A 17,370-nucleotide genomic window follows, 5' to 3' on the forward strand; every position below is an offset into this window, starting at 1 on the left:
AAGACTACTCCCATGAGGAGGCAGCATGAAGAACAACCATGTGAACGCACGGCAGATGGGCATTTTGTTTTAGCAGGTGGCAATCTTAGTCCTCCATCAAACACTCATGCACTTCTTTTATCTCCTGAAATATCAGGGTTTCATGGAGGCATGCCAGATTTAGCCAGATTTTTTGCCTCTTGCCCAATGTGATGGCTGGGAAAACTGAGTCACCGAGACTTGGTGACTCGGGCAGGTGAGGGGCAATGTTTGAGACCAGAAGCAGGGGGTAGGCTGCTTGCCTGCAGCTCTGTGGCTTCCCCCAAAATCCAGCTGCTATCTCCATCCATCCCAGGAGAACGTTTTTCTCTGGTGTGGCATTTCCCAGTGGTATCAGTGTGACTCTTGGCTCACCTTTGGACGTGCGGGGACTGTTTGGAGGTGAGACCTTCACGCAAGACTTCTGCTGTGAATGCAGCGGGGGTGATTTACAGCCCGCCGAGTGCAAGTTGCCAACCTGGATTTCTGCTCCCTAGTTGCTTTGTGTAATCAGAAAAACAGTGGCAAAGGTGGGAAAAAACAGAAGGGAAAAAAAATAAAAAAAAAAAAAATAAAAGGGTGGGGGGAGGGTGCGGGAGGGAGAGGAGGGGGCTGGAGAAGATGAAGGAGGGAGAGAAGAGTTAAAGGCAGGAGAGAATCCCCCTGGCAGGGGAGTGGGGAGCGCCGGGCTTTGTGCTGCGCCCCCAGAGATTCCCCCGTGACACTTCCACGAGGCACGGGGGGAGGAGGAGGAGGAGGTAGAGGTGGAGGAGACAAGCCGGGGGTGTGGAGCAGGGGGGGCTAGCAGAAACAAAAGGAAACCAGCTGCAGAACTTCCTGAAGGCGGAGAGGGGGCCGCGGGAGCGCGCAGTGCCGGCGGCTGCCTGCGGCGCTGGGGAGGGGGCGGCGGCGGGACCCTCGGCACCATGACCAGCGCGATCCTGAGGAGGAACTCCAGCAAGCAGGGCCTGCAGAACCTCATCAGGTGAGCGCCCACCTGCCCGCGGGGAGCCGCTCCCGGCCCCGGCGGGATGTGCCCGAGCCCCGGGGCGCGGTGGGGGACGCCGCGGGGGAAAGGGAGTGTGCTCCACACCGACCGTCTTCGTGTCCCTTTAAATCGGCCCAATTTCCTCCTCGCCCTGGTTCTCCAGCAGACCCGATGCGTTGGAAGGGAGGATAATAGATAACCCTCCCTTCTCGTTCCCAAAAGCTGTATGAGAAAAGCAGATTTGAACTTGCTGATGGCTTTTCCAGGCGCTCCCAACTGAAATAACTGAGCACAACTGTGCTGTGACACTCACCTGAGCCGCTGGTTTCCCCTCTCCCCGCGAGGGATGTCTCAGTACGTGGCTTTTTGTGTCTCCTGAGTGCTGAACGCTTCTGCCTAGGAAAAGGATTTTTCCTTTTTTCCCCGCAGGAACTGTACGTTATGCACGCTGTGATGCGCCTTTTTAATTCAGAGATCAGTAAAGGGCCGGATCCTCCCAGGGCTGCGAGCTGACACCGCTCTTTTTCGATTTAATTGATCACAATAGCGCTTTGAACCTTTCTCTCAGAGTATAATTGCCAGGGCAGGGAGGTGGATGGCTCGGTTGGGCTCATTCCCGTTTGTCAGGCGGCGCTGAGCCGGGGAGGACGGCTACATTGTCTGCTGGCTTTGGGATTCCCTGCCATGCGGCCACTGTGCTCTTCCCTGGGGGCTGGAATTGCTGCTTCCCTCCATGGGTCTCTGGGATCCGTCTCTGGATGATGGTGGTGTGCCATGCTGATGGCCCTGACTGGGCTCAGGAGAGGCACTCCTCACCTCTTCATATTTAACTGAGCAGCTGGATAGGTGAGAGGTGGAATTAGGGAGTGCTGGGCTCACACTGTGCATCTTGGGCTCCTCTTGGCTCCCTTGTGCTCACTGTGACTGCTGGTCTCCAGCTGAGAGGTGGAGGGTGTCACGGTGGGGTGTATTTCACCAGGCATTTTCCAGTCAATTTGGGATCTCCTTGGTTGGTTATGCAGCCTCTCAACCTCATCTCTCACATCAGTTTCTTACCTTGGAAGGTAAATGCATGCCTACAGCCCACCCAGTCCTTGCCACTTTCTGCCCTTCTGGGCCCAGGGAAGTTGGCAGAAAAGCTCCCACTGCTTGCACAGGCCCCTGGGGTGGAAAGTGGGCAGGAGATGACTCCTCTGGGTTCATCTTTTGTTTGGCCTGTTGGACCCATTCCTTGGTCTCAGGCCAGGGGGACTGGGATCTGAATTCCATATCCCTGTTTCAGAACAGGGCTTTGTCAGGGGCTCACGAGGGGTAGGGAAACCTCTGTGGGTGTGCAGAAGGCAGGGACAAGCTCGGATTTGGGGCCAGCTGGGACTGAGGAGGGCCAGGCAGATGAACTGGGGTGGGAATTGCTTTCTTACAGCTGGGTAGCAATTTATTTTGCAGGGTGACAGATGGAGGGGGGCAAGGGGAAGCACATGTGCGTCATGCAGAGTAAAGGGGTGTCCAAAGAACTGTCCTCAGCACAGCCTAAACCAGGGGTATTTTCCTGTCCTGAGTGACATCTCCAAGTTCCTCTTGCTCTGGATAAGGGACTTCTGGTGTCTTGGAGACTCACAGGGACTTTTCTACAAAGTGATGTGTTTTCTGAGTGGGGTTATTAAACTTAACCTGATTGAGGTTTAGCTTTGTGGCTGTGTTTTCCAGTCCTGCTGATGAGGAGTGGATTGGGCTGTGAGGGATTTTCATGGTTTACACACAAAAAGCCTCACTTACGCTCACAGGATTCAACAGCAGAACAGGCAGGGTTTGCTCCATACATACCATAGCCTATTTTGCAGTTGTATTTTTCTCCTGGGAACAGTTTCTCCTGGAGTTGCTGAGATTGGCTGTGGGGCTGGCTCTGCAAGCCCTGCCACCTTGGTTGCAGGAAGGAGCTTCTTTAGTGAATGGCTTGAGGCTCCTGGCTTAAAGATATGTTGCTGTCAAGATTGCTGTGCTCTGCTTTTTTCTGTCCCAAGGTGACTGCAACAGAGTGGTTACACTGTGTAGGTCCTGGGCTCTTCTGATGTGTCCAAATCTTTGGAGACTTGGAGCACATGAATGAAAACAGCTGCTCAGAGCCATATTCACGAGCACTGGGGATAATATCAGTGTGGGGTCAGGATTTACCTGGCTGCTCCTGCTGCAGGGCAACAGTGGGGATAACCCAGGAATGACCTTCCCTGAGCATTGCTCAGCTATGGGAGCTGCTTGCCAGTTATCCAATGTCTGGGTTAAGGGTTCCTGAGCTGAAACCAGGAATTGTGGATTTTGGGTTAAGAGCTGAGTCCCAATGCTTTAGGCATCCAGTCTTGTGCTTGATACAAACCCCGAGGATTACAGACAAAGGGTCCCGTGGGTGAAGCATCACCCAAACATCAGTCCCAGGAGTCAGATTTGCATGAAGTGGATTTTCCACTGACTGCTGACAGGCTTAGTGCATGCAGTGCTCTGGAGTGGTTTGCTTGGGACCACTAGGACACCTTGGAGATGCCTGGAGGCTCAAGCACTGAGCCAGTAGTCTAGGAAACATCCTTCACCTCTGCCCTTCACCATCCTTCACCACAGCCAGGAGGTGGACTGGAAAAATTAGCCCTCCTTATTTCTGGCTTTGCAGAAGGTGCAGGCAGGGACATTCCATTAACATCTGAAAAGTTGGAGGCTGAAAAGAGCCCAGGGTTAGGCCTTGCAACTGCAGGACAGGAGAGGCTGAGTAATTACCTGGGAAAGGTATGAGAAGAATGGGCAATTGCAGGCCTATCTGCCTTCCCTGCTTTGGCCTGTGTGCCCAGGCACTCCCCTTGTCCAGCATAGTTTCTCTATCAGGATATCAGTGGGGAAATATTTCTCCCCTTGTAGCACGGTTACAGTGATGATCCCTCACACGCCCACAAGGCTTTGTGTTTTTTTAAAGTCCTCTCCAAACATGAGCCACTTTATCTTGTTATCACGATCTCTTTTTCCTTATCCTTCTAATGAATTCCTATAAATAAGATAGGGATCCAGCACCTGTCATGTCGATTCATTCAGTTCATTATCTGCTCCTGCTGGAATTTTACTCTCCTTCTATTTATTGAGCCTGAAGTGTTTCACAAAAGAATATGGCTGTTTAATTAACCTACAAATCAGCCTCTCTGTGAAGCAGCTGTGCTGCTCCGTGGAGCTGGATTATTGGGCCTCGTGGTTGACACTGCTCCTGCTGAGTGCTGTGTGGCTCGCTGCAGTTGTGTCCCCATGGCTGGGCTGGGGGTGCATGGCTGGGAAGAGTGGGCATATGGATGGGAGCTGGAAGCACTGCTGCTCTTGTCTCTTTTATCCAGCATGTGGGTGAATCTGGAGTGCCATTAGGAAATGAGCTGTGATTTGTTCTTGGGGAAAATGGGCAGTGTTCTTACACGCTACAACACCCCTTTGCTTCCCAGCACAATGGGGACCTGGTGCAGAACAGGGGCTCCAGAGCATGGCTGCTCCATGAGCAACAAATAAACCAGTGTCTCTAATTATATGTCTTTGCAATGCCACAAAGTCTGAAGTGCATATAATGCTGTGGGAAAAGGGGGCTGAATCTTGAGGATGAAAAAACTCAGGGGAAGAAAACAAGCCAGAAAATTTGATCACAGGATAGAGCTAATCATTTGCTCTGTAGGATGGGATTTTTGCTTTGTTATCTTCTGTGGATTCATTAACATGGGAAGCCAGAATGTGAGATCTGAAATGAATCTTGCACAACTGTGTTTTGGCCTGATATATGTGATGAGATGCTTGCCATCTCCAGCACTCTTGTCCTGGCACCCATGAGGCAGCTGCAGGGCCCCTTCTTTCTCCCTACAACATGTTACTGCATTTTTAAGCAATGCTCTTGGTGATGCTTAGAGTTCCTCAGCACTAGGGGTAGCTTTAAAATTCCCTGAACTCCTTGAGTTTTGGTGTGTGTTGTGAGTATAATATTCAGTTTGATCAGGATATGGGGGCTCTGCCCAGCTCTGTGGGATGCCTTCCTTTCTGCCTGCATTCGATGTTTCCCAAAGCTTGCCAGGATGTGTCTCAGCAGGGAAGATGCTGCTCCAGTATTTTTGTCTTGACCTCCTGAGTGCTGAGCTGGGAACAAGGAGCTTGAAGCACTTGGGAGGGCTGGATGGTGCTCTGAAGGGGAAGAACATGTTTTGTGGGGTGGGGGAGTGTGTGGTTGATGCCAGGACATGGTCTGGGCACAGTTTGTTGCCAGGGAGATAGCTACTGCCTCCAGGGGCTATTGCAGCACCACTTTGCTTCAACTCTCTGGCTCTTAGATAGGTGTAGGGAGCAAGGAGTTCCTGCTGTGAAGAAGTGGGGCAGCTCTTTATGGGAAGATGGGGGAAGGTGAAAGGTGTAGAAATGAGCCAGTAGCAGAGCTGTTGTGTGGGAAGAGGAGGGAGATGGGTACAGCAGGGATCACAGGGCCTTCATCAGTGTGATTCATGCCTTGCAATTCTGCCTGCACAGGTCACGAGGAGCCTAAGGTGCTCCCCTTCTTGAATCTAACCTATTTTGATATTTTTATTAGTGGCCTTCATTTTTTTTTTTTTTTTTTTTTTTTTTTTATTCTCTCTGCCCCATTGCTGTGGCCAGGGCAGAACAGATGGACCCCACAAATGGAGGGAGGATGGAAAGGGAGACATGAGTAGAGGCTACTGGCAGGGAGGAGTGTCCAGGAGACCCCTTTGGGCCCGACTGATGGCATTCCCGGAGGATTCCCACATCCCAGGGTGGTGCCAGCTGCTTGTAGAGTGATGCCACCATATTTTGCAAGCCAGGAGGAACCTGGGGATTTGCAGCCCAGCTGAGCTGTGGGGCAGGGTGAGGGTAAGGGCTAAGCCAGTTTGTGGTAGGCAAGTCCCACTCTGGGTGCCTTGTGGGGTGCTCACCCTCAGCTTTCACCCCAAGGATAACAGCTCATCCTTTCTCTCTAGTTGAAGCATCTCATCTGTCCCCTTTGAGTACTCTGTGGATCCATTCCCAGATTTTTTCCAGCCCTGGGGTTTGTTTGGTCAGAACTCCACCTACCACTGACCTTTCTCAGAAACCAGTGCATGGGTTTTGTTTACCTTTAGCCTGGCCTGACTCAGATTTTTACCTGCCCTCAAGCAATTGGATGTTCAGGGCCTGAACTTTGAGCCCATGGAAATTTTGGGAATCTGTAGTGAACCATTGAGCCCATCCGGGCTGCACAGGTTATTGGCATCCTCTGATGGTGTGGAGAAGGACCACCATGTGTGTCTGAGTATGGTTCAGCTAGAAAGGGCACTGGATGGAGAAGCTGAGGCCTGACACTTTGCAGTTGGGACGGTGTCTAAAAACTAAATTTCAGCTTCCAGATTATTTTGGTTTCTCCTTCTGCCTCCATTTCTAACTCTTTTGATGGAGCATCAAATAGCATCAGCACCATCCCTCAGCTCTATGGCGGGCAAAACGCAACTGGGGCTGCCAAGTGCCTCTGTCCCACAGCAAGGAGCTGGGGTGCTGTGCCCTCAAACACAGGATTTTGGGATCAGTATTTTGGGGCAAGGACTCTTTCTCCTCATGAAGACGCTCTGCCCTAGCACAGCAGGGACTGAGCGCTTGCTGCTGACTCTGGTTCCTGCTGCAGCACTACTCGTCAGCAAGGGCTGAGAGCGAAGAGAGGCTCAGCTCTCCCAGGGAGTGGAGCAGTGCGTTCTCACGGCCTCCCGGTGCCTCCTACCAGTGCTCAGACACCAAACTCCCTCCTGCTGCTGGGGGAACTGCCTTGCCCCCAGGGCTGCAAAGTGAGGGCCGAGCCAGCTGTGCTGTAAAAACCACCACGCTGATACAAATCTTGCTCTTAATCCCAGCTTGAAGCAGGGATAAGGCAATTGCTCACCTTTCTAGGCTCGGACTTGTTTTCCAGCAGGAGTGTATCAAGAAGGATGCTGGCTGACTGTAGCTGAGGCAGGGAGGCTGTGGAGTCTTGCTTCCCTCTTAAGGAGGAGAAAAATAAAATACAAAAGCTGGATAAGGCAGCTTTTGACTTGTCTGCATTTCTTTGACAAGTCTATTTTCTCTTCTGACATGCTTCTGCCTTGCAAAAACTGAGCCCAGACTTCCTGTCCTGTAGAAAAAACCCTCCAATTCCTTGAACCTTAGGGCTGAGATGGAGAGACCGTGAGAAAGAGCCATGGTTTGAGGTTGTGCACAGCACTGATTTCTCACACCTACTGAATGCAATGCAGTGCTGGGAGGGCTCAGGCTCCAGCCCTTTCCTCCCCCCTGCCAAAATCCTGACCGGTGATGGTAATACATTATTGCACCAGCCTATCTGTGTGCTAAGGACCCACGGTCCTGAGGGTGCAATTCATCATCTTGGAAAGGATTAGTTTGGATTCTGTCTGCCATGATTAAAATCAGTAATAATAAAAAGAAACAGTTGTTCCCACTGGTTGCCTTGTGTCTCTGTGAGTGGTTGTGCATCACCTATGGTGTCTGGAAGTGTGGAGCATTCCATGTACCTTATTGGAGCCACAGTCCTGTGAGTGGCAGGAGGGAACAGATGAAGCTCATGATGAAGGACCAGCCTTGCTTTTATCCCTCCTCCAGGGTGTGCTTCTGCCATTTGCCACTAGCTTTCTCAAGGGTGTCTTGTTTTGCTTGTGGAAGCAGTAAATTACCATCCTGGGGCTTTCCCTGTCTGTCATGCCACAATGACAGGTCAATCTTTGCAGGGGATTTAGTGAAGGCTAAACTAGGCAGGGTTTTATATGTGGCACATGGGGTACAGAGCTGCACATCTGCATATCCTTCTCAGGGCAGAAACGGGATGTGCTTGTGCGGAGGAAATCCAAGATCTGTTTAAAAAAAGAAGAGTTGCTTTTATTTTTAAAAGGGAGATAGGTCTCTGCAATGCTGAATGTGGTTTTCCTTCTATTTGTGCTTGATGAAAGTTTGGGATGTATCATATTCTGTCCAGATGCCTTGGTGTGTCCTTATCACCCCATACGTGCTGCCTTTCCACACTCCCAGTTCTAGAAGGAGGTGGGGATGGGCTCTGTGGCCACTCTGGGGTGTGAAGCAGCTCTTCACATCCTGAAAGTGACCTGTGATTTATAGGAGAAATGGGGAGACATGGCTGAGACTGCACAGCTACGTGTGGGGTGGGGAAGCTTGGTATGAGAAAAAGGCTGATGGTGAAGCACACAGATGCATTTTTTCCTCTCCCCCTGCCCCCCTTCTTGTTCAAACTCTGTAGCCTGGACTCTGAACGGAGCAATGCAGCTGAGGAATTACATGAATGTATGGGAGGGAGAGGCTTGTGGAGTATCTCTGGCTGCCTTTGACTGACACACTGCTGTTTCAGAGCTAGAATAACTCTCCCAGGGCCAGGCTGAAATAAACTTCAGGCTGTGACATAATAAGGCTTCATTTTATGTCTTTTCTCATTCTCCCTGTACTGTACACCTCACTATGCACACACCCTTCCATATTCAGTGGGATGATGACCCAGCTGTAATCTTTGCTATCCAGCCACGTTACTCCTAAGGCATGGAAACCCATGACTTCTGTGGTGGCCTGACACCAGTGGTCCTGAATGACATGAGTGGAGGCATTATCTGTGTATTTCAGCATACTTGACTCAGTCACACAGAGCCATTATATGCCGCTAATAAGTGATTAATTTGTTGGCAGAAGATCAAGTGGGTGAGGGAGCTGTAGCCTTCAGAGGGTGTCCTCTTCCCTTTCATGTGACAGGGTGAGCTGCACATCTCCTGCCAGCAGTCAGGGCCCTTTATAAATGTGTGATAAATGCAATATGAAATAAAGCCTGGCAGATGAAATAAAGCAGCAGATGAACTTGTTGATGGTCCTAGGCCATATTCTGCACTGATGTTGTATCTGGCACTGTGACAGGGCAATGCAGGCTGCAGTGGATTGCATGGAAGGGGAAGGTCCCTTGCATTGGTTTCTGGCATCTCCCTTTCCCCAAACCTCAACAGAGCAGAGATGGGATGGCTGCTGGGGGAGGCAGGGCTGCCCTTCCCAGTTCTTCTCTAATTCATGCAGCCCCATGGCTTCCAGGGATATTTCCAGCTGGGATGGATACTGGGTTTTTTGGAGGTAATGGGACAGTGTATCTTCTGGGGTTGCACATAGCTCCTCCTAAATCCTGTTCCCAAAATCTCTTCCCTCTTGTACCCTGGCTTTATGGAGGCAACCTACCCAACAGAGGCAGCAACCAAAGCCAACACACTCCCAGCCTGATACCCTGGTGAGCTCAGGAGACAAGAATGTCCAGTGTGCTGGTAGAAGGTTCCTAAGTTTTTCTGGCGCAGGTCTGCAAAGCCCAAAGCCTCTGGGAGGCATTTGATTTCCTTTCTGGAATTAGCTTTAGTGCTGAAGGTTGGGTTTGGGCCAGCAAAGCTTCCTTTGAGCCGTCAGCCATGCAAAAGACTCCTCGAGTCCGCAGAGTTTCCCTTAAACACAGCTCATCTGGTGCCAGAAATTTCCCTTGCCTGAATATTAAAATCTCCTCAAGTGCTGGTGAGAAATTGCCCAAAGGAAACGTGACCTTCCCAGCCATGCTGGCTTGTCTGGAGCGGGGTTTGTGGCCATGTGGAACAGGGCAGCCAGAGTGCGGGTGCCTGGATCGCTGTGCTGCAGGAAGAGGTGTTTTGTAGTGCAAACAGAAATAAAGCCCCACCCTTGGCTGGGGGTCCAGAGGGAGGTGAGGTCAAGAGCTGGATCTGAAACAGGCAGCTGGTCCTGGTCTGAGCAGAAATATAAGCATCCCTAATGCTTGGCAGGCAGCATCTCTGTGGGCACAGCTGAACCAAGGTGGTTTCAGCTCATCCTTATACCTGCAGAATGTCCTCAGGAAGAGAGAAGCCCTTTCCACAAAGCGTGTTTGGCTCAACCAAGACCTCCAAAAGCTGTTGGCAGGGATGTAGGGACCGTGTAAGAGAAATGACCCAGTCCTGTGAAGAGGTCTTGCTGGAACAAATCTTGCCACAGCTCTGAGCTGCTGGGGCCACTGAAGTCTCTGTTCCTTTTCTCCTCCCTTCTCCAGTCACACTAAAGTTTGTTTAAGGGGGTGAATTTCCTTCACATTGCATGAAAGTCCCTCAATAGAGGGGTTTTATGGAGGCAGGTGGCTGGATGCAAGAGTGTAGCATGCTGTAGCTCATCTTGCAACTCCTCAAGCTTCAAGTCTTCTTTCCATTTCCCCGTCCTGTGATGGGTGACATGAAGTTGAGAACTCTTGGTCCCAGTGGCAGCTATAAATCTGCTCCTTCCCCAAACTTCCCCAGCCTGGGACCAACCTGGGACAATGTTGGCTGGAGGTGAAGATACATGGGATCAGCGTGATCCTGAAGCACTGGTAATTAATTATTTCTAGAATTGGGAAAGACGGTTGTGAAATACCGCTGTGGGCTGAGCATGGTGAGTTACTGAATGTGGTTGTGAACAATTAGAGCAAACAGGAGACTGTGGCCCCGTTTTAGTAAATGGAACCATTTGGAAATTAAATCTTTCCACCTTTTTGCTTCGAAAGGCAATTTAACAGCTGACCCCCTGCTCACACTTGTGCTTGTCCAAATTGAAATGGCACATTTTGTCTGGGGTCCAACAAACCCCTGTAGCTGACCCAAACACAAGGACTTTGGCAAGGCTTAGTTTCTCATTTGCTTGTGTTTTTTGCTTCTTTTTGTTTTGTTTGTTTTTCACTAAAGACAAATATTTGTGCTGCTAGGTCAGTCCAAAAGTAATCATCCTTTTTCCTCTCCTTGTCAGTGTGATTACTGAACCCCAACGCATCACTTATTAAACCTCACTCCCCTACCAGCCTATTTGAGCATGACAGAGAGCTCAGAATCTGAAAATAAACTCGATTTAGGTGTTTGCTGGAGGGTGTTGGTATTTTTGAATCTGTGGGGGCTTTATCTGCAGCCCCTACTGCTGAACAGGGGCATACTGTTCCCAGCATTGCAGCCCCCCCAGGATGCTCAGAGCGTCTGAGGCACATCCCAGCACAGCAGCAGGCAACCTGGAAGGTGGAATTGCTCTGTGACAAACCTGGGTTGCTCTGTGGCAAAGGGAGCTGGGAAAGTTATTTCTCTGCTTTTGCAGAAAAAATCCTTCTCCCCAGAACGGTCGCCCCTGGCTCTGTCCTCAGCCTGTTCGAAGGATGCAGGGACAGAATAGCGAGCCGGTGAGGTCATGGGGAGAGAGTTAGTCACATCCAACTGGGAAAGGGAGAGGGCTGCCAACCAACGTTGCTCTCACAGTATGGAAAGCTCATGTGGTTCAGAAGGGACCCCCCCCTCCAGGCTCCCTAGAGCACCCTGGCCAAGCTGGGGGTGTTGGTGGAGCACCGCCTCTGCAGCAGCTTCCCAAGGAACTGGAGGAGGGAATGAAAGGTTTTAATCGAAATCTAAGTTGTTCTGGCATAAACATGGACTTTGTTCCTCAAAACTGGGGCGATATGGGCGAGAGGGGGTTAAGAGCCTTTCCGAATTGGAGACTATCTGGAGCTGTCGCACAAGGGAGGGAGATCATGGCAGAGTTTAATGAATGACTTCATTTATATATTAAAAAAAAAAAAAAAAAAAAAAAAAAAGAACAACAACAACATGGTGGCTTCCTGCCAGGTCCACAGACAAGGGTTTCTATGGGAACCTGAGGAAAAATAATAAATAGGAGTGTGGGATGAGTTGGGAAGGGAGGAGGGGAGCCCAGGCTCTGGTCTGGGTCTGCTTTGTTCCTTGTGGAGACCTAGGTGGCAAGGGGTGTTGAGGGGATAAAAAGGGAAAGAGCTGGATTTGGTGCTTGCAGAAAGACCCCACCCAAAAGAAGGCAGGCAGTAACTACATGGCAGTGGAGCATTCTCTTGGGCTAGTCCTGAGGTCTGCTTTGTTCCCTGCTCCTCCCTGGGCATACAGCAGGATGAGCAACCTTTCTTCATTGGGCTCACAACCTGGCTTTGCTGCCTTGGGGCAGGTGGGAGTTTGGGAGGGCAGTGATTTGGAGTCATCCCCAGCTTCCTGACTGGCTGGTGGTGGGACCACTGTGCAAAGGGATGCTGCTGGGGCTAAGCTCAACAGTCCTGCTGGCACTGCAGAGTAAAATAGATTCTGTGTGAGTCTTCCCTGGAAAGGCTAACAAGATTCACAGTGTAGTTAGAAAGGCTGCATTTTTCATCAAGTAATCCCAGTGGGCTTTTTTTCCCCCATTGCTGGGATAGGGAGGTATCCGTCCTGAACTTCAGAAGAAAGCAGCTTTTTGTTGAGATTCATGGTGAAGTGAGGCTCTCTCACATGCTTCATAGTCCAGACTGAGGGCAAAGCTGGGCAGGCTGGCAGAGTGGCACTTCTGGGGCCAGCTGAAACCTGCCCCTCATTCACTCAAACTGGGCTGAAACAAGTCTCAACTAAGGCATTTCTGTTTGGGTTTTTCCTCCATTTTCCTTTCCATAGGCTCTTTGTTCCAATCTGAATAATATTGCACTGTATCTCCCATGGAGCAGGTTCATCCTAAGAGGACCAGGGTCCTCAGGGTGTGCCTGAGGTGGGGAAGTGCAGGTTGGGCTGGGTCCTGCTGCTGGTGGGAGATTGACTTCCCAGCTCCCATGTGTGTGCCTTCCTGAAAGACATTTCTGTAAACAGGCTTGAAAATGCCAGGGAAAACAGCCTTTGTGTCTCTTTTGGATCTGGCTGAGCCAGGGGTGAGTGTGACACAGAGGAGGTGTCTGCCCCAGCATCAGCCCCAGCATCAGCCCTGCGTACCACAAATCAGACCTACCCAGCTCCAGCTGCCATCACAGGCCCTTTGGGTGAGTGGTGGCCACCCCATGGCATGTCCCTTTCTGCCTGAGTCTCAGCTGGTGCTGCCAGTGGAGCAGGAGCCAATCCCACGTGGGGGACTGGACTGGCGTTATCACCAGAGAAGGAATGTGGCATCCGCCTTATCACTTCCTTGGGGATGCAAGAGGCTGTTCTGCTGACAGAGGTGTTATTATCCAGCAGTTGAGATGTCTGGGAGAAGCCAGGGTAGATTTTTCTTCTCTGCAGGGGTGGCAGGAAGCCAGGCAGGGCAGAGCAGGACATAGGTGCTGCCCTCCACCACTGTTTCCCTGGCACCTGATCAGGCAGGAGCGGCTCAACTCATGAGGAAACTCATCCCCAGGGTACAGATTGTGCCTTCCATGGGCCAAAGCTTGAGATTAAGGTGTTGGATATCTTATGGCACTGCAAGACCCTTTACAAAGCCTTTAGATATCTTGAGCATTGCAGGACCATTTACAAACTGTTCTTGGTGTGCAGAACTGTTTTTGCAGGGAATGGTGCTTTCCAGTGGGCTTCAGCCCACAGGCAGGTGGCTGGTCTGGTAGGAAGAGGATATGTACCACATCTTCCTTCTGGAGACTGGCAGGCTCTCCTGCAGGCCTCTCCCAGTCCCTATGTCCCACCTTATCCTTGCCCATCAGTAAGTCAGATTGCAGAGCTGTGCTGATGGAGGTGAGGATGTCACTTTGAGGATCACCGCTCGTGGTGGGAGCTCTCCTCTGCTGTTTGCTGGGGGGAGCCCAGACACCTCAGAGGATTGTTACCAGGTTTCACAGGACTGCCTGATGGCGTTAAAGATGGGTTTTCCCTCTGGCTTGGCAGGCTGACAGCACAGTGGAGCGTGGAAGATGAGGAGGAGGCGGCGAGAGAGCGGCGGCGGCGGGAGCGGGAGAAGCAGCTGCGGTCCCAGGCTGAGGAGGGCTTGAATGGCAGCGTCTCCTGCTCAGAGAGTGCAGCTCTGCCACAGGAAAACCAGTAAGAAACACCCGTGGATAAATCCTTCAGCAACACACTTTGTCCTTGCAGCAAACCCCTCCTGCAGCCACTGAGTGTGTGTGCCCCTGTTGTTTGGGGTGGTTGGGGGAAGATGGGGAAGTTCTCTAATAGGTTTGGGCTGGAGGATTTAGTGCACACTAGCAAACAGTGTGTTTTCTTGTTTGGGCAGAAAACCCCAGAAGTCCTGCTTTGATAGTTTTCTTGGCTGGAGGCTGGAGGTTTTACTGCCCTGAGAGTTTACACTGGGACAGCTTGGGGCAGGCTGGGCTCTGGCAGGGTGTCCCCATTGCCAGTGATTCCAGTACTTGGTTAAATTTCAACTTGGGAGTCATCCTACACCGAAAGTAATGGAGTTTCCTGATATGTGCAAAGACAGATATGCCTGAGGATGTGATGCACAACCCCAGGCAGATCACAGTGCAAGCAATCACCTATCCTGGCTGGGCTTCGCATTCCTCCCTCAGAGGATGCTGCCCTGGCACTGGGAAGCATGAAGCAGCACCTGAACTAGTGCAGTTCACAGCTCTGAGGGCTAAAATTGACTTTGTGCTTTAATGGGGCAAGTCCTAAGTGGAAATAGCTCAGGAGGCATTTATGGAGATGCTGAGCTGTCTGCTGTCAAAGAGGAAACACCTGCAGAAGGGATAGGATGACATCCCCAGCATCCCACACCACATCCTACTGCAGCCTCCCCATGTCCATGGTTCAGCAGCCCAGATGCTGTGCAGCACTGTGGGCTAGCACAAAAACTAGTCTGCACTCTGAATTGCCGAATTCTCGTCTCAAAGTCTTCAGTCTTACCACTCTTTATGTGTTCAATTTGTTTCTAAATCTATTGAACACAATGGAAAAGTGGTGGCAGGATTTGGATTTAGAGTCACAGAAAAGCAACATCTTCATTTTACTGGAAAAATAGCAGAAGTTGTTTATGAAAACCTATTCTTTTTCCATTAAAAGATTTTTCTTTCAAGATACTTCCAAAATTATTCAGGACTCTTTTTTTTTTTTTTTTTTTTTTTTTTTTTTTTTTTTTTTTTTTTTTTAATATATATATACAAAGGCATTGCAAAACACCTTCCCAATCTTTTGTGGAAATACACACAGTAATATTCTGCAGACAAAACCGCTGCAGTCTGCTCTGAAAGCAAACAGAAGGTCTAGAAAGTAATAATAGTCATTAGCTTTTCCAACCCCCCCCTTCACGTAGGGGCTAGGAAATAATTTGAAAAGGTCTTTAAAACAGCAGATGAGATCTCTGGTGTGTGCTTTGCTGGTTGCTGTGAGCAGCCCCAGTAACCCATCTTGCAGGCTCCAGCCCTGTTGGCGTGGGCACAGTTGTGCTGCCGACCCTGCAGGACCATTGGCACTGCCCAAATTTAATTGAGTGCTTAAGAGGGCAATGACAAGAACAACTCCTAAAATGAAGGGTTTTGGTCTCTGCTCCATGATGCCAAAGCTTGCTGGGCCAGGCTCAACCACAAGGATGTTTCTTCTTCTCTGACCATTCCCTGGTTTTGTTTACAGCTGCTGACAGCCACCTGGGCTTGCTCATGCAGCCAGGGTCAGCCCCGGCTATTAATCTTCTAAAAAGCTTCATTCTCTTTTGTGTAAATCCTGCCCCCTCCTTCCTGTGGCTCTTCCCACACTGAGGTTCATCCTATCCATGTCAGTCCCCTTAGTGCAAACCCATCCCTGCATTTCCTTGCTCCAAAGGGACAGAGTGAACCTCCTGTTCTCCCTTACCCCTGCTAAAGAAAACCAGAAACAGTTAGGAGAAGAGAGGGTTTGCAGAAAAGACAGGAGTGTCCTTGGGAGCCAGAGGGATGGACATCAGCTAAAGTGGTGATGATGGGGCTGTGCTGGCTTTGTGCTTCTCCTGGGGTTGCGTTTGCAGAGGGACACAGGGAAGCAGCCAGTTTTCTAACAGCATTCAGCCACTCTCCCTTGCTCACTAGGAGCTTTTCTGTTAGCCTGAGCACACATTTGTGGTCAAGGCCACAAATACTGGAATGATTTTGCCATGGCTATCTTCAACAGTGCAGCTTACCTGGAGAAGAATAAATGGAATAACTGGAAGGAGAGAAGCACTATGTCAGGCTGTGGCTCTTTCTGGCCTCTTTGTATGCCTCTCAATGCTAACTTTCCTTCTTGCTGTGTTTCAGCTATGACTTCAAGCCATCTGGGACTTCGGAGCTGGAGGAAGATGAGGGGTTCAGTGACTGGTCCCAGAAGCTCGAGCAGCGCAAGCAGAGGTGGGTGGGACACAGACGAACCAAGGGCAGGGATACCCAGGTCCCCAGCAAAAGGACTATCTGTCCCTGAGGAGGGGTGACCAAACCCAGGTCAAATCTAGCTTGTGTAAGAATGAGGCCAGAGTCTGGAGCATCAGCAAGACAGAACAGGCCCCACACCACTGGGCCAGATGCTCTCTGCCTGCCATTTGGGCTAGCAGGGAGGAATGGCCCAGGGGTGGCCCCAAGCTTTGGGGATGTTTGGATTGAGCTTCGTGCTCCAAGCAATGGCAGCCTGCCAGGACGCCTGGGTTTGGAGAAGTGACAACAGCAGATTTAAGCCACCTGAGCTGCTGCAGGGGCTGAAATGGTCTCTTAACATAATCCAGGCCAGCCTAAAAAGCTGTTCTAAGTTATTGCTGCTTCCTGGCTCATGTCAGCATAGTGGGTGTTATGGCCCCAGCCCACCTTGTGCCTGACTCCTCTTCTAGCAGAGAAAAAGAGGCAGCAAAGAGCCCTGAGGGGTGCTTGTGTGCCAGCTGTTTAGTCTCCATTCTCCCACCACTCCTGTCTTACAGAACTAAACCAAGCTCCTGCCTTAACCACTTGCCTTGGATACCATCTACCTGCACATGAACTCTGTGACTCAGCTCTCTTGGCAGCTTGATTTTGTAGGGATTTTTTGGCATAGTGTCTTCTTTACCCCAAAGAATTCTTTGCACAGAGAGGTGGTGGATGCCCCTTTCCTGGAAACATTCAAGGTCAGGCTGGACAGAGCTGGATCAGAAACTTGATCTGATTTAAAAGGTTCCTGCTTATTTCAGAGGGATTGGACTAGATGACCTTTAAAGGTCCTTTCCAACTCAAACTGTTCTGTGAGTGCAAAAATGCTTAAGATTAATATTTACTGCAGAATAAATAAAAAGAGCTCAAAGTTTTGTTACATTTCTCCAAACGTTGTGGCTAAACCATGCTGCAAGCTGTACCTTTGCAGCCTTGACCCCACAAGCACTTCTCAAGCACCTCCAAGGCACAGCACAACATGACTATAACATCTGTGGGAGCCATTAGAAATCATCTGCTTTCTGGTTTGCTGCCTCTTTTTCTAGCCCCCCTTACAAAGAGCTTTTCTGGAAAGAAAGGCTACTGCTATTCCTTCCTTGGCCTTCAAAAGAGAAATAGGTGGAATTAACATTATGCTCCCCGGGTATTTCTTGTTGGGTTTTTATGTGATGCTTGTGTTTATCCTGTAGTGGGAGGGGAG

General features: G+C 50.4%; 1 protein-coding gene across 2 annotated transcripts in view; it reads left to right on the plus strand.

The window, feature by feature from the left end:
• The window catches only part of LSP1 (lymphocyte specific protein 1), a 47,984-nt gene that overhangs the window by 11,074 nt on the left and 19,540 nt on the right, over nucleotides 1-17,370 (plus strand). Inside the window, exons 1-3 of one of the 2 annotated variants that reach the window (XM_083863281.1) lie at nucleotides 606-1,003; nucleotides 13,702-13,854; nucleotides 16,038-16,127. In XM_083863281.1, the coding sequence (XP_083719407.1) occupies nucleotides 945-1,003; nucleotides 13,702-13,854; nucleotides 16,038-16,127 (302 nt within the window). In that variant the 5' untranslated portion in view covers nucleotides 606-944. Of the gene's footprint in view, nucleotides 1-605; nucleotides 1,004-13,701; nucleotides 13,855-16,037; nucleotides 16,128-17,370 lie in introns of those variants that run through there. The other variant, XM_083863280.1, reaches the window with a different exon arrangement.

The sequence above is a fragment of the Zosterops lateralis genome (genome assembly GCF_965231275.1).
Source record: "Zosterops lateralis genome assembly, chromosome: 6".
Lineage (NCBI taxonomy): Eukaryota > Metazoa > Chordata > Aves > Passeriformes > Zosteropidae > Zosterops > Zosterops lateralis.